This window comes from Aspergillus neoniger (genome assembly GCF_003184625.1).
Source record: "Aspergillus neoniger CBS 115656 unplaced genomic scaffold BO87scaffold_5, whole genome shotgun sequence".
In the NCBI taxonomy this organism is placed as follows: domain Eukaryota; kingdom Fungi; phylum Ascomycota; class Eurotiomycetes; order Eurotiales; family Aspergillaceae; genus Aspergillus; species Aspergillus neoniger.
Genome location: NW_020291133.1, coordinates 591014 through 607439, shown reverse-complemented (window position 1 = coordinate 607439; position 16426 = coordinate 591014). Strand labels below are relative to the sequence as shown.

The window sequence follows — 16426 nt, the reverse complement described above, 5'->3', positions numbered from 1 at the left end:
GCAGCTTGAACCAATATTATAATTGGTCGATAAGCCGGATTGTTGGGGCGGGAATTACCTAATATGGTTAAGGTAGTGTTCACCCGGCGGCTCCAGGGAAGCACTAAAATCAGTAAGCAATGGGGGCTGAAAGGAAAGGCCCGGGCCTTTGAGCCATTAAAGTATATCGGCTGGATCTATGTCGTTGGTCTCTACTCCGATAAGGCCTACCAGGTATTCGAGGGTATTTTAGTAGATTTTAGTGATCGAGCGATCAGCAGCTGATCGAACGTTATAACTAGAAGCATCCCTTAAGTCTACCTGAGCACCCCGGGAGCACGCATTTAATCCCTGGCTAAAGGGCCAACAGGGAATATTCTACTAAAAAAGTCCAGTCTCAGTCAGGCAAATTACCACTACGTACTAATTCAGATGGGTGTATCGGCTAGTACCCTTATTGAGCAGGGGGCAGCGGAGCCCGCGACTGAAAAATTCCTAGTTATTTAACTGGCCGCCAGTGTCTACCAGAGGTCGGAGAGTATTTCTTTTACCCAGGTGGTTGCTGTTCAAGACACTGTAACACGATTCCCAGGCACCTAGTTAATTGGAAATTGTATGTTTTATTGCAGTTGGAAGATGGTGAGCGGCGATCGAAAGCTCCGCGCGGCATGCGACCGCTGCCACGAACTCAAGAACCGGTGCACTCGCACTGGTGGGCCTGACAGTCGGTGCGACCGGTGTGAGAGACTCAATATTGACTGCGTGTACAGCACCACTGGGCGCATGGGCCGTCCCCGAGTGTCTGAGAACCAGAAGGGAGTCACGTCCGACAGTCATAGTCATGCGAGACACTCTAAACGACGGGCCTTCCAGCCCGGGAAGCAGCGTGGTGCTACTGCAGTGCCGCTTCCTGTTGATCCTAATGATCCAGTTTGTACAGACGCAGCTGCAGCTGCACACAATATATCTGGCTGTGCCAGTCCTAGAAGTGGCCCTGATAGTGGTCGTGGTCCGGGTGGTCACGGCAATCTCGAACCAGTGTTCGGGCTACCTCTTCTCTTCCCCGAAGGTAAGGTACACACCACATCTGCAGACTCTGCATGCAGCAATTGAATTGAACAGCTAACTAGTGTGATTAGTGATACCCGGCGACAATCTGAACTGGAACCTAGGCATGTATTCCCCGGACTTTGCGCACCCGGCTCATGACGATTCCAACGGGCGAGCACAGAAACGGACATGCACACCAAGAACATCATCAAGCCCAGAACCCGCAAAATCAATCCAAGGCGGTTTCCGATTTCTCTGACTCCGGCCTGGGGACGTCAGAACAAGGGACAGCCTCTACTGCTAGGATCACCAGTGCAGACGAGCTCCTACGGCTGCAGTCTCACCTGAGCAATCTGTTAACATGCGCGAGCGAATCACCCATAGGGCAAAAGCCGGCTCTTGACAAAGTCCTGATGGCCTGCAAAGAACTGCTAGAGCTGCTCCCCGTCCCAGACTATCGCCCTGGCTCAGACTACAGTACTGCAAGTAATAGTGGGACTGAGACCGAAGTCTCATTCGCCATAGCCAGCGTCAATGCTGGACATCCCGATTGCTGTCACGGCTTCGGTGAGCCGACTCAAATAGGAGGAGGGCCGTTCGACCCACCGAGGATAAACTACATCACCGTATTACAAGTCGCGACATTGTACGCATACGCCCTGCAGCTGCTGGACATTGCCGTGGATAATCTCAAGACCCGCGCTGGGAATCTGGCGCCCATTAGCCTGGGTACTTTCAACCTTGCATCTCAGCCAGCCATGAGTACCTCTGTGGGTGCTTACATGATTTCTAGCATGGTTCATCAACTGCGTGATGCTATTAGTCTGTTGATGCCTGGATATCAGCATCAGAAGGGTTCTCCACCTCCGCATATATTATCACCACGAAGTGGCTTGGGGGCAGTGGCTGCGGCTGCGAACAATTCGATACAAGCTGCGGTGAATATGGTTTCTGAGAAGGAAGCATCTTTACTTGAGAAATCGGCACAGGTTATGACCAATCCGTAGTTACGAATTGCTGTTGGAACATGTTTTATGATATTGTATGTGCTACTTTATACTCCAATACAAAGAATCACTTGACAGGCTTCTCTATTTGCCGTTATATCGCAGTGTGAACAGGTACCATTTTAAACAGGAGGTCTAGGCTCTTGTCACGTATTCTTTGTACGACAATTGTTACGAATTTATTGTCTTCCGATCTGTGAAGAAACCAACAACTATTCCGCTAAATCAGTAAACTGACATCCTTCATCAGTAGAAGTCGCCGGTCCGGTAAATGCCCTGTCCCAGCGAGACCGGAGGTTAAGTAATACAGCACACACACGGCGTCTTATCAATGACTACGCTTCTTGTATTATGAAAACACTATATCACGCAACCGGCTTGGCGTGCGGGGATACTAGTTGGAGCTATTCAGCTCCCGAGCCTTTAAATGAGCAACCTGAGGGCTATAGAATGATATAGCTAGGGATGCAATAGGCTCTGTATATCTTAACTTTTTATTTCCTGAAATATTAATATTTGGCAGTACTATAGATAAGCGTATCCAAAGACTTTAAAAGATTGAAGGTAGAGGATCAGATCTATAGTCTTGACCAAAAAAAATAGGACTGGTTGCCCATGCGGACGATGGCATGTTTCTGCGTAATTCTTGCAACGCACTGTATCTGCCACCGACAGCCGATAATAACAAACTTGAGCTTTTTGATGATTGCTTATAGCACCTTAAACCAGCTACTCCTCCCGGGACCCCACTCCCCTATGAAGAAAATCTAACTGACTGACAGGTTTCTTTTCTATTGCATTTCGCTTCGCTGCGCCGACTTCCACACCTCCAAGACCGCCGCCGCGACCCGCTCCACATCCCCAAGCGCTGTAGGAACCTGATGCGCCCCGGCAAACTCTACTACTACCGCCCGCTCAGCCTTATAGCAAGTGCGCAAGAGTCGCTTGCTGTCGGCGAGCCAAGGGTCCCGCAGGCCCTGCACGTGGACGGAAGGGATTGCGATGCAATCCTTGGGGCTATCGACCTCCTCGGTCAACTCGGAGGTAGAAGAGGAGGCGGAAGGGGAGGAGGGGGAGGGGGAAATGGGAGAGTCTGCGCTGCAGCCCGCGGGGCACCCATCACCACCGTCATCACCACCAGCATCAGCATAATCCGTAAGCATCAAAGCCGGACACGTCCCCGCGATGAGAACAGCAAATTGCACCGAGGCTCCCAGCTCGGCATCTAGACACACCCCCGTCGCGACCCGCGTCCCCTGACTGAATCCCAGCACGCCGACGACCCTCCCCCTTCCTCCTGCTGCTGCTACTCCCGGCCCGCTTTCGCTTTTCGGCGTATACCCCAGCCTCTCCCCTTCCTGCCCCTTCTCCTGCTCCTCCCGCTGTGGCGGGGGAGGCCTCAGCGCATCCCGCACCAACCGCCGCACGACGCGGCGCTCCCGGACGACCTCCGCGCCGGCGAGATCGAACTGGTCAACGGCGCTGCCGTCGCAGTGCCACCGACGGAAAGGCGCTAGGTCCTGAAACACGGGGCCGACGCCGGGACCCGGGCACGCCGCTTCGAAGGGGGCGTCCAGGAACTCGAAGTGGAAGTGGGGAGCGAGGGAGCGCACGATCCCGCGCGCCTGCAACCGGAAGATGAGGCCGTTGGTGCCCGCGCCGTGGAAGCAGAGGATGGTCGGGCGTGGGGCAGGGGTTGGCTGTTGCTGGCTACCGGCTCTCGTGGTAGTGGTGGTGGCTGATTGGGATGACATCGTATTACAAGTAAATGCAATGCTGGATGTCATAAAAGTTCGTTGAACTGGTGAAATTCTTGTGTGAATATTTAAGCATTGGCGCAATTGATCAGAAGAAAGTGAAGAGAAGAGAAAAGTGGAGTTCAATCCCGGTGCAGGTGCTCAGTCGGAAGGAAATTTGCATACTTCAATGGAACCGGCCTGGGAGAGCCGGCGACTTTTAGGAAGGTAAGGCAAGAAGAGGCCGGCGGCGACCATCTCCGAACTGCAAGACAGCTTGGGGACTACTCCAACAGTCTTAGCCTTTTTGCCCTCTGTGAATATTGCCCGCAATTCCGCTCCTTTGCCCTTTCATCTTGGGAAAGGGATCAAAACGGGCAAAGCAGGTGGACAACATGGGCCCTGAAAGGGTAGAACTGTCAATAATTGTTTTATTCCAACACCACTTGTATTAACGCACTAGACCTCAACGATAAAAGACGCTTACAGCGTGCAGCAGCGCAACGGAAAACATTGATTCATATATTACAGTACATGTGATAAGCTCAGAGCCAGCCAAGGCTGGACTTCGAAACTTCCTTCCCCCCGGGTCAGCATCTCTCATCCGGAGCTCTTCAGCCCATCATGATCCGAGCAATCCGAGTCTTGCACAGTGGTAGGCGGGCTTTGCATCGAAACCAGATCATACGAGGCAGACAGGGATAAATCAGCTAGCGGGGACTCACGGCCACCCCGCTCCGGGAAGTTCGGACCCGAAGCGTCTGAAACCGTAGCAGTAGCGTTAGCTAGCAGGTCCCCTGGAAGCTTCCCTAGGATATCCGTCACCAGGTCCAGGATCGAAGCGCCGCCCAGGATCTTGAGTACGGGCAAGTCCACCGACAGCTCCTTGGCGGCCCAGGTGCGGACTTCGACGGCGACCAGAGAGTCGATGCCGAGGTCGACCAGAGGTGTCTCCGGAGATAATGGGTCAGTCGCCGACAGAAAGAGCGAAGCCCGCAGTTTACTTCCCAAGGCAACTTAAAACAAAGGGAAAATAAAAGTTAGAAATGAGCAGTGATTCTTTCCTTCTTTTTAAGGTAGACCGGAAGACGAAGGTAGGGGGGGTGCATCATCACTTACCTTGGATAAGGGTCGACACCTCCTGCGGCGAGGTAGCATCCTGCAGCTGAATCCAGACGGGAACCTGGGCAATGGAGCGCCCATTCTCGCCGAGCGTGGAGACAGTTGAGGAGGTGGTTTGGTCGCGCACCAAGAGTCCAAACTTAGGGTTGGCGGCCCAGAAGGCGGTTTCCGCCTGCGCCATCCCAATGGGCGCCAGGCCCGTGATGAGCTCCGAGCCGGGCGCCGTCCCCGGTAGGCCGGCAACCACCGCCTCTGCGAACAGCTGATGCAAATCCGGCTCGGACATGGGGATGGTGCCGGTGCGGTTCATGAGCCGCTCCGTTTGCTCCTTGGTCAGTCGTCCTTCGCTCTTGGTCTCACGTTCCACGTAGCCGACCCCGATGACCCGGGAGATATCGATGACCGACCCGGCGAGGCCGCGGCGGCGCCGGTTGTTCACCAGCGCCTTCATGAAACAGTTGGCCGCCGAGTAGGCCGCCTGGCCCATGTTGCCGGTCGTCCCGACGATCGACGAGAAGGCGATGAACCAGTCCAGCGCATGGTCCGCGAACGCGCTGTCGAGATTCACGGTGCCGTCCACCTTGGGTTTCAGGACCGTGTGGAGGTCATCGAAGGACATCGTCGCCACGGGAGTGTCGCGAAGCACAAGGGCACCATTAGCAACGCCGGCAATCCGGGGCATCTTGCTTTCGATCGCGCTGAGTGTCGATTGAACTGACGCATACCGGGTCAGGTCACTGGACAAAAACGATCACTCTGTCAGTAAGATTTCGGATAGGATGTAGTTGGGCAGTTCACGTACCATGTAAAGTACTCGATGTGCGCTCCACGGGCTTGACACAACTTCTGCCATTCAGGGCAGACTATCGGGTTGCGGCTACTGAGAGCGATGTGCCTCGCACCGCGTTGGATCATGAAATCAGCCAGGGACTGCCCCATGTCTCCCGCCAGGCCCGCCAACCAGTAGGTCCTATCACCCTGGAAGAGGTCATTCCTCACGGTGATTGGCTCCACTAAGACCGAAACGGACTGATGTGGGTCCCATTGAATCAACACTAGGCTTGACTCTGAGGGCTGCTTTGTCACGGCTTCTCCAACAGTGAGAGTGTCGAGTGGCGCACCGTCTGGAACTCCATTCAGTTGGGACTGTTCAAACGCCGAGACTCGTTCAAGAAGCAGCCCAACGCTCTCAGGGACAGGAATTGACATTGGTGATGCCGTGCTGCGGACAAGATTAGAAAAGCCAAGTTTCTGGCCGGCCTGAGGTCGCAATGAGGCAATTCTGGTCCCAAGTCCATACTTGGACGCAGCAGTGGAAGATAGATCGATAATCAACGCAACGTCGCGCGGAATAAGTGCATCAATAATGCGCGCAGGAGTTCTTTCGTGTACATAGATCCAGTTTCTTCTCTTCGCATTACTTGGCTTGCATGTTGTGAACACAATCGACTGACCCTCGACAACCGTTCGACCAGACAGCAAAGACGCAAGGCCAGGGTCGGGCTCGTGAATGAGCAGTGTACCCGCAGCGGGCCTCAATCTCAGGATATGCTGGCGAACAAGATCAGCAACCACAAACGACATGAATTGCGCGTCGATAAGGTCGTTGTTGTCTACGGTGACCAGCATTGACTGCGGCACAGTGACAATGGAGGAATTATCGGTGGACAAGCACAGAACCTTCTCGCATGTACCCTGGCAGATTCCAAGGCACAGGAAGTAATAGCCATCATTGGCTTTGATTGCAGAGAGAAGCGAATACTCGACCTGAACCGTACGGTAGTCTTTGTGAGGCTCGGGAGCATCGTGCTTCTCCCGAAGCACGTAGGCGCCCCCATCATATTCAAGCCGGAGATCATTGGTTCCCAGGGTAGTTTCTCTCATAATCGGTCGACGGAACGAATTGTATCGGTCATTCTGCTCGGCCTGAGGTTGCACACGAACCATGTGCAGCCTGTTCTTGGCAAGGATCAATTCTGGCTCTGGAGTCCAAAGGATCGCCTCCTGCTTCTCCTTCGGCATTGCGGAATGGAACTGCATCTGGAGCAGGAGCCGTGCGATGACTGCTGAAGTCCCTTCATCTGACACATCGTCAACGTCCAAAGATTGAATCTTGGTTTCTGGTATTTCGTATACGAGAGAGCGCAGCAGACCAAGGGCAATTCCGGCGTAAGGCCTCTCCAGGCGACTGCCAGTGGTCACCCACAATAGGCCAGATAGAGACAAAACCAGGGTCTTGAAGCTCTGCCAAAGTGGTTCATCCAGCCTTTCAAAAAGCAAGCCATCACAGTCCAGGAGGCTCAATGCGAAGGCCCTTGGTGGTATAGTCGGAAGGTGTTTCAAATCCCGGATTGTAATAACATGTTTGAAAAATGGCTCTAGAAGCGGCACCAAGACCTGAACAAGGCGGGAGGTGCTGTCGCGCGAGCCGCCCAAAATCACCAGGTCGCTCGACGCAGCGGAAGTCCGTGGAAAATGCTGGGGTTCTCGAAGTTTGCTCAGAGTGGCGTCGACCGCCTGCGTCACGAACACCGATCCAGGCATCTGGACCTTGTCGGGCATAGGGGTGTAAGTCTCGATGCCAGAGAACTCCGTGGTCCGGAAGAGCGAGTCCCACTGCTCGAGCGTGACCGTCGGCGCATAGCGTCGGCCATCGTCTTTGCCCACCCACCATCCGGGCAGTCCACCCATCACCAATCCAATGCGGAAAACATCGTTCCCGACGATTTCCATGAGAACCAAGAACCCGCCGGGCCGGAGGAGCTTTCGAACATTGTGGAGGGTGTGCTCCAAGCAGGCAGTAGCGTGAAGAACGTTGGCAGCCAGCACCAGATCGTAAGAGTGTTCTTCGAATCCCTGAGTTGTCGGGTCGCGCTCTATGTCCAGGACCTTGTAGTTTAGGCGGCTGCTGAACCTCTGAAACCTGCTCTGCGCCTTTTCGAAGAAGCCACTCGAGATGTCGGTATACGTATATGATGCAAACGCGTCGCCCACCTTTTCTAGGATCGCTTGTGTGGCACCGCCCGTGCCAGCACCAATCTCGCAAATCTTCATGTGAGGGAACTTGCATGTCAGCTGGAGTATTGTTCCGGAGATCAACTCGTTCAGCCAGTCAAATCCGATAGCATGCGTATAGTAATTGTCCAAATAATTGTTCTGCGTCATGTACTCGAGAATGTTGGTCTCGCCTGTAAGCACGGATGGGCGCGGAAGGTTCTCTCCGACAGCCCTCGTGAGATTGAAGTCAGGGTCTTGCTCGCCGTATCTGAATGCTTATCAGTTTGAATGAATCTAGTCTCAACCTTGACGTGGCATACCCTCTTATTATCGCCTGGATATCGTCTTCACTATCATTCAACCATGACTGTGGAGCATAAGGATGAGCGCCGTCGCGAACAAGACCAACGACCCTCGAGGCATTGTCGAGGAGGGACTGGCGGTACCAAGGCAAATCCAGGCGCAGGTCCAGATCGACAGCCTGATGAAGGCTCTTCAGATAGTAGAACGCTACGCGTTCAGCGTCCAACGCCTTTTGTCGCTCCGGTGCGCTTGGCTGCCTATCCCCCAAAACCAACCCGCCGTCGGGTTGGTCGACGTATTCGACACATTGTTGGAAAAGACAGCGATCGTTCTGCTCACTGGCCGCTGCGAAGGGGGAGAAACTCAGTCCTTCAAACTCGATGATCTTGCTGTCAAAATCGGCAGAATAGACATCCACATCCCCCGTGATGAAATCATCCCGAGGATCAGTCACCGTGCAATCAAATGCCACCTCCGAAGTCATGTGCGGTCCGCACCGTGATGGATTGAGCGTGATCCGTCGACATGCAGTTGGCGCGCGCATTGACCATAAGCGCCCGTCACCCGGGGCACTATACGCAGCAAAGAGGCCTTGAAGAGCATTATCCAGCATTCCGGGATGGAAGAGAAGCTGGGTCTCATCGGGGCCCGTGCATGGGTTGGTAATCGCACCGCTTGAATGCCCTAGGCGACGTGCCAGCTTCGTCAACCCCCGGAATGGACCATCATACATGTATCCTAGGTCATTCCGCATGGCCGAGTAGAAACGGTCGATATCCAGGGCCGACAAAGGTGCTTTGGGCGGAGTTCGTGGCGGGAAAAGATCAGTTTGCGGGCTGCCGAGAATGATACGGACGTCGCCCGAGGTGTTCAACGTCATCGAGGCCGAGTCCTTGTTGCTCGCGGAGTATGTGTTGTATCTGGCCTCAATAACGTCGTCCTCTCCTTCTGGTGCCCTGGAAATGTTGGTCAGGGTCACTACGAGGTCCGTCCCGAGGTGATCGTTGATCGCAATCGCCTTTCGGATCTTCAGATCACGGAGCTCAATCAGCTGGACCTGGCGGTCCTGCGCAATCTGCAAGGCAGCCTCCATGGCAAGAGCAATATACCCAGTTCCAGGGAAGACTGTTTGCCCTTGCAGAGCATGGCAAGAAAGCCATGGTAGCTCCTGGGTTTTGAGCACGTTCCGCCACCTCCATTCATTCTCGGTGCTGTCTTCGGTGCGGACACCCAGCAGGTCGTGAAAGCCACCAGGTAGGGTACGGAAGAGCTTGGTCGAGCGCGATTCGGCCCAGAGCAAACGATCATGGCTCCATGCGTACTGAGGTAGGTCTTCCAGGTTCTGGAAACTGTCCGGCTGGTAGATTTCCTGCTCTAATCCTGCCAGGTCCACTGCATGATCACCAAATGCTGTCCACAAGGATGCAAGGATAGTTTGATATGCGATTATGTCATCCATACCGCGTCGCAATGTACCTGTATAAGGCACGTCTTTCCCGGTTGTTTGCCGGATTGTTTCTCTGACTGGTCCCATCAAGGCGGGATGAGGGCCAACCTCGACAATGTAGTCCAGAGACTTCTGAGAAAAGCCCTCCACACATTTTTCGACGGCGGTCGCAAATTGAACAGTATTTCGCATGTTCTCAACCCAATACTTATCCTCTAGTTTATCATGGATATTGACCACGTGGCCTGCATGCACACTGGAGTACCACTGTGGAGCATCCGCATTGGGGGCATAGATCTGTATTTGTTGATCCTGCAAAGCAGCAAGGTAGGCCTCCTTGACCGAGCTCAAATGGTGTGAGTGATATGCAGTGTCAACCTTCAAGATTCGAGTAAATTTTCCTTCCTCGTCGAAAACCTTTTTAGCATGATGAATGGCCTCCTCGTCGCCCGAAAGTGTCACACTATCCGGCGAATTATGAGCGGCAATACAAATCCGCCCTCGAAAGTCGTCTAGATCGCAGAGATCCTTTGCGTCAGCGATTGAAGTCCCAACTGCCATCATCCTGCCGTTTTCTCCGTTAGGTCCACAAGCCGACTTTGCAAAATGACCCCGGAGGTAAGCTATGCGGATGGCGTCGTCCGCAGAGATGAAGCCCGCGGCATACGCAGCGGTAATCTCGCCTGACGAGTGACCGACAACCGCACTGAACCTAATCCCAGCAGCGGAAAGCAGGTCCACAAGTAAGACCTGCACTGCCGTGCAGAGCGGTTGCGATATCTCTGCTTGTTGGACGCGGGAGCTCCCATCCACCAAGAGCTCCCTGACCAAGCTCCACCGTGGCATGTATTCTTCCGGCAAAGCACCGAGTGATCTGTCCAATCTCTCTACCAATGCCATAGCCCTTGGCACGCGGTTGATAAGTTGCTTTCCCATCGCGGCCCACTGTGCGCCCTGTCCAGTGAAGACACCAAGGATAGAAGGTTTGCGAGCGGAGGAGTACGATCCAAGAGAGCTATCATTTCCCTCTGCAGCCTGCTGCAGTACTGAACTGATCCCCTCCCGCAGCTGATTTTGAGTTGTCGCTGCTAATGCAACTCTGACTCCCAGAGATGACCTTTTCGTGATCAAGGTGTGAGCAAGGTTCTTCAGATCGACCTCCGCGTTCCGCTCGAGATAAGACAGATACGATCTCAAAAGGGCTAGAAGAGAGCCCTTGGACGCAGCAGAGAAAGCGTGTGGAATGACGGAAACGGCTGGTTGGTCATGCGTAGTTGGTGCTCTGTCAAGACATTTAGGGCGTATCTCTTCATAGTTCTCGAGGATAGCATGTGCATTCGTCCCACCAAACCCGAAGCTGTTCACACTGGCTCTCCGGGGATGCGTATCCGGCAGAGCGGGCCAGGCTTGAGGCCTCGTCGGGATACGCAGATTCGCCACAAAGGGCTCCAATGCGGGGTTGAGGCGACTGAAGAGCATGTTCGGTGGCACAACGCCGTGCTTCAGGGCCAAGCACACTTTGATGAGCCCCGCAAGGCCAGCCGTCCCCTCCGTGTGGCCGATCACCGTCTTCACCGAGCCGACCAGCATGGCAGACTGCGGATTGTCGCTCTCCACCCTCTCTGCCCCCGAGTAAAAGGCTTGGCTCAGGGCCTCAGCCTCCTGGGGGTCACCGGCGGGTGTGCCCGTGCCGTGGGCTTCGAAATACTGACAGCGATCTTGTGGCTTAGTTGGATCCAGGCCGGCGCGGGCATACGTGTCTCTGATGAGCGCGGCCTGCGCGACGGCGCTGGGCATCGTGATCCCTTTGGTGCGGCCATCCTGATTGACGCCCGTCTCGCGGATCACACCCTCGATCCGGTCCCCGTCCTGGATTGCGGCGCTGAGAGACTTGAGCATGACTGCGGCAACACCTTCTCCACGGGCATACCCATCCGCATCCGCGTCCCACATGCGCGAACGGCCTGTCGGGGACAGCATGTTGAGTTTACTTTCCGAAACGTAGGGCAGAGGCGATAACAGGAGATTGGTCCCCGCAGCGAAGGCAACCCGAGAACGCTTGGAGCGCAACGTCTGGACCGCTTCGTGAAGAGCGACGAGACTCGAGGAACACGCAGTATCAATCGTCATAGATGGCCCGTGCCAGTCAAAAAAGTAGGAGATCCGGCTAGAGGCGTTGCTGTTGGCTACCCCTGTCGCGTTATATGTCGGAATCGTGTTCAAGTCATGGGCTTGTAGAACATAGTAATCGCTGCACATCAGGCCGACATATACTGCGGTGTCGGAATCGGTAAGCTTGGCGATTGACGTTCCGGAAGACTCCAAGGCTTCATATACAACCTCCAGTAGCAGACGATGCTGGGGGTCCATCGCTTCGGCTTCGGCTGGGGCGATACCAAAGAATTGGGTATCAAAATGGCGGATGTCCTCAGAGAGAAAGTAGGACCGTCGAACATTGGTAGTTCCGTGATGTTTCCCATCCGCATGATAGAACCTCTGCGAGTTGAAGCGATCGCCCGGAATCTCCTGCGAGACATCTCGCGGATCGTGCAGAAGATCCCAAAATTTGGACGGCGAGCTTGACTCGCCAGGGAAGCGGCACCCCATGCCCACAATGGCGATGGGCTCAGGATGAGGCACAGATGTCATATTGAATGGAACTAGCTGTTTTTCTTTTGCCTGTAGCAGGATGGTGGCACTTTCCTGCTCCCTAAGGACCACAGTGTGACTGAGCATATATACTGCAGTGATGTTACAGTAAGAAATTAGTAGAATGGTTCTAGCAATCGAGACAAATACGCCGGGTCCGGTCCGGCAGACTATCATTCTAAAACCTCCGTCCGGGGCGGCGACTTTGCGAATAAGCAGCATATCGAGCATTGCTTGTTTCAATATTACATACCCAGACCGTAAATTCCTTTGTTGGCTTATTTGCAAAGTATAGCTACACCTAGTAAGTATATATGTACGCTACTTTCATCTTCATCTGCCACCGGCCCACAGACCCCCTACTCACAGGAAACGGTATAAACCAGCTTCTTACCGGAGACCTTTTTTGAACGTAGGAGCTCCAGTCCCGCCAAAACTCCCTCGAAGCCCCCTTCCATGCGCTGAATGGGATGCGTCTTCAAGAGGCCCTCATCCAAGAGCTTCTGGGCAATCGTAAACCATTCAAGTGCGAACCTTCGCGTTTCCGAACATCCCTCCCGGGCAAAGGGCGCTGCCCACCCGATAGGCTTTCCCAGCAGCGTCGGCCCCAGCACCCAATCCGGCTGGACCGTGGGGCGTGTATGCAGAGATGCCGGGTAGGGTTCCAGCCCAGTATACTTGCCGCCCGACCGGCCCAGGCACTTGTAGCAGAACGCCATAGTCTCGGGCTCGGAGATGCAGTCCAAGACATACTTGAGCCCGTTCTTGGTCGACGCCCGGATATCTGTGACACAGTGAGGCGCCTTGTAATCGAACACCGCGTCAGCCCCGTACGACCGAACCAGATTGAAGTTCCGCGGCGAGCACGTCGCGATGGGCCGATACCCGGATCTAGTAGTAAACAATTGCCCATGAGCGTAGAAGTATAGGTAGGGAGGGGGGTTTGGTCTCACAGTTTCAAGATTTGGATGGCCATCGTCCCCGTGGCTGTACTCCCACCATACACCAACACGGTCATGGGAGTCTGGACCGGATGCAGTGGACTGCCGGGAAGGGCGAGCGACGTGAAGAGGGCCAGCCCGATGGTCCCGATGGCAGTGCCCATCGAGGCGCCAGCTTCGAAAGACATGTCAGGGGGGATTTTGAGGGTCACGACATCACTGGCGCCTACATATTGCGCGAAGGCGCCCACCGTAGGGGTCAAGGAGTGCATACCCATCACCGCCCCACAGACGCGGTCCCCAACTTGGAGGTCGGCCGCAGTCGTCACTTTGCTCCCTAGAGCCACAATCGTGCCGGCAAAGTCCATGCCGGCGATGGCATTAACAGTGAACAGCTTTCCCACAAGCTTGGTGTCGATCGGATTCAATCCCACTGCTTCGTTCCGCACAAGGATCATATCGTCCTCCAATTCTGGGACCTTGGTCTCATGGCTGATTCCGAGAAACCCGGAGGGCATGCCGACGATCGCGGTTTGCGTCGGGGGCATTCTGAAGTCGGTCATATTCGTGGGCGATGGTATGAAAAGGTTATTCCACTGTAGGAGTGGGAATCAAGCTATCCCCTGTTCTGGAAATTTGGCTTTTTGCTTTTTTTTTAAAGTATTGTACCTCTGATCATCAGAGGCCGTACGGGGACCGGCTACTTATAGAACAAAACAGCCCTATTGCCGCCGGCTCCGGGGACTTTATACTTTACTTTCGCCTCTGCCAAACGTATTAAACCACAGAGTTGGAGAAAGTGTCTGCAAAGAGGGGGATGGACCATATTCAACCCAATCATCATGTTCTCTTTTCTTACCTGCTGGCTGGGTCTTACTCTAGGAGCGCTCATTTACCTAGGATATGGCTTTCTTTACAAGCTTGACGTTGCCTTCCAGCCTGGGAAGGCCATGGTCTTCCTTGTACTTCTGGCTGCAGGGCGGGTCACCTACGCCCTAGTGTTGTACCCCAAGTACTTCACACCGTTCAAGCATCTGCCAACACCGCCTGTAAGACCACCCGTTCAGCTCGCGGATTCGAATTGATGATGGAAATATCATTGACATATTCCACCCTCTCAAGCGCCGCTGGCTTCTTACCGGCAATCAGACCTCCCTTTTTAGGGAGTTCCCGTGGGACGTCGCACGTCGATGGTCAGAAACTATCCCCAACAATGGTCTCATCCGGTACTACGTCGCGCTCTCCAACGAAAGGTTGCTTGTCACCAGCCCCAAGGGTCTCAGTGAAGTGCTAGTCCACGGTGCGTATGACTACACCAAGACCAATCTCGCGCGATTTGCCATCCAACGGTTCACGGGTAACGGTCTGGGCTTTCTGGACGGGGAAGAGCATCGGGTGAGTCGTATCCGTCCATCTTCCCTTGGGTAACCATCTCGTTTGACGTACTTCCGCTCCCCGCAGATGCAGAAGAAAGGCCTGTTGCCCGCTTTTGCCACCGGCCACGTCAAACGCCTGATTCCCAAATTCTGGGCGAAAGCCGCTCTGATGGTTTCGTTGATCGAGCGGTCCCTAGAGGACGACAGCAGCAAGGACCAACGACAGAAGTCTGACAGTCCGGTCGTTCAGCTCCACCACTGGGGCACGCGCGCAACCCTCGACATTATCGGCGTGGTGGGAATGGGCTATGATTTCGACACGCTCACCCATCCGCACAACGAGCTCAGCGAGCAGTACCGGAAGATGTTTCTGGAGCCATCCAATGCCTTCAATTGGCTGGAGCTGTTGGGCAACTACATCGACTTCCGCATCCTGCTGACCTTGCCCGTGAGGAAGAATCGCGAGCTCACGCAGGGTTCCCAGTATATCCGCCAAGTGGCTGAGAGGGTGATTCACCACAAGGTCCAAAAGCGGCAGCGACAGTCCGAGGAAAGTCCCCCGGACGATGACATCGTAGCCATAGCCCTGGCCAGTGGAACCTTCACCGAGCAACAACTCGTGGACCACGTGATGACCTTCCTGGTCGCCGGCCACGAATCGACCGCCACAGCCTTTGAATGGGCCATGTACGAGCTTGGTCGACGGCCCGCTATGCAGTCACGACTGCGGGAGGAAATCCGCACCCACATATCTTCCATGCAAGTAGAAGGAAGAGGAACAACTACCGCGGCTGGCACCCACCTAGCGACCACCATCGAATCACTACCCTATCTCAACGCCGTGTGCAGCGAGGTCCTGAGATTTTACCCATTCGTCCCCTTCGCTACACGGGTGGCCAGTCGCGACAATATCATCCAGGGCACGTTCGTCCCCAAGGGCACTGTCGTGGCTTTCGCCGCCCACGCCACGAACCACGATGCAGCCCTGTGGGGCCTCGATGCGGACCGCTTCGACCCGGAGCGGTGGATGCGGCCCCAGCAAGGGAAATCCGGCGGCGCGACGAGCAACTTCGCCTCTTTGACATTTTCCGCGGGGCCGAAGAGCTGCATCGGCCAGGGGTGGACGCGGGCGGAGCTAGCATGCCTGGTGGGTGCGACGGTGGGTCGATTCGAGATCTCGCTGCTTGACCCAATGGACAACCATCTGAAGAGAGGGAAAACCATGAAGCTGCGGAATGGTGTGCGTGCGCGGGTTAAGGTAGTGGACGGATGGTAATTTTCGCCTGATCGGTCAATGATAGTCAATGGGGCTTTGCTCAAGAAACAATACCCGTACTCTCTGAGTAGGATCGTAAATTTGAATTTGTCAGGATCCTCTTAAGCTTTGCGTGTATAGTTCCAACGACCCTCCGGTGAAAATATCAATCACACCCGATTAAGAGCTCAGAACTCGGCCATTCCAAGCGTTAACGGCCTTTAAGCTGACCGACGGGTGATGGAGGCAATCCGTCAATGTCAACCGGAAGAGATAGCCAGATACAGTCCCCGCTCATTTCCTGACTGAGGCCGTACAAACAATATCGGTAAGGGCGCTTTCTGACCAAATTGCTAGCACCTAAACACCCTAGAAAGGAGATTTAGCCGGCGAGATTCGAACCCCCTGCAAGCATGCCGGCCGACCCCCAAAGTCGCCGGTTCTCTATTAGCCGGTCATTGAAAGAAGGGCTGATTGATCGCTCTAGCATAACAGGCCGAGCTGGACTAAACTACCTACCCATTAGTTACCTACAACTCACCCCTCGAATCTTCGGAGAGCTTT

General features: G+C 54.6%; 4 protein-coding genes across 4 annotated transcripts; 2 read left to right on the top strand and 2 right to left on the bottom strand.

The window, feature by feature from the left end:
* Positions 1-615: 615 nt before the first annotated feature.
* BO87DRAFT_422693 (Zn(II)2Cys6 transcription factor domain-containing protein) lies at positions 616-2036 on the top strand (the record flags this gene model as incomplete). The annotated part of the gene is made up of 3 exons (XM_025627129.1): positions 616-1048; positions 1119-1155; positions 1211-2036. The coding sequence occupies 3 exons, from the start codon at positions 616-618 to the stop codon at positions 2034-2036; spliced, it is 1296 nt and encodes a 431-aa protein (XP_025483306.1).
* Positions 2037-2827: 791 nt separating this feature from the next.
* BO87DRAFT_383530 (putative oxidoreductase) lies at positions 2828-3790 on the bottom strand (the record flags this gene model as incomplete). Its single annotated transcript, XM_025624657.1, has 1 exon — positions 2828-3790. The coding sequence occupies one exon, from the start codon at positions 3788-3790 to the stop codon at positions 2828-2830; it is 963 nt and encodes a 320-aa protein (XP_025483305.1).
* Positions 3791-4097: 307 nt separating this feature from the next.
* Positions 4098-13779, bottom strand: BO87DRAFT_448399 (putative polyketide synthase; the record flags this gene model as incomplete). Its single annotated transcript, XM_025628296.1, has 7 exons — positions 4098-4788; positions 4892-5631; positions 5697-8159; positions 8212-12382; positions 12544-12567; positions 12658-13181; positions 13244-13779. 7 exons carry the CDS (start codon positions 13777-13779, stop codon positions 4373-4375), a joined length of 8874 nt encoding a protein of 2957 aa, XP_025483304.1. The 3' UTR covers positions 4098-4372.
* Positions 13780-14181: 402 nt separating this feature from the next.
* BO87DRAFT_351865 (cytochrome P450) lies at positions 14182-15883 on the top strand (the record flags this gene model as incomplete). The annotated part of the gene is made up of 3 exons (XM_025621159.1): positions 14182-14280; positions 14354-14626; positions 14702-15883. The coding sequence occupies 3 exons, from the start codon at positions 14182-14184 to the stop codon at positions 15881-15883; spliced, it is 1554 nt and encodes a 517-aa protein (XP_025483303.1).
* Between the last annotated feature and the right edge of the window lie 543 nt (positions 15884-16426).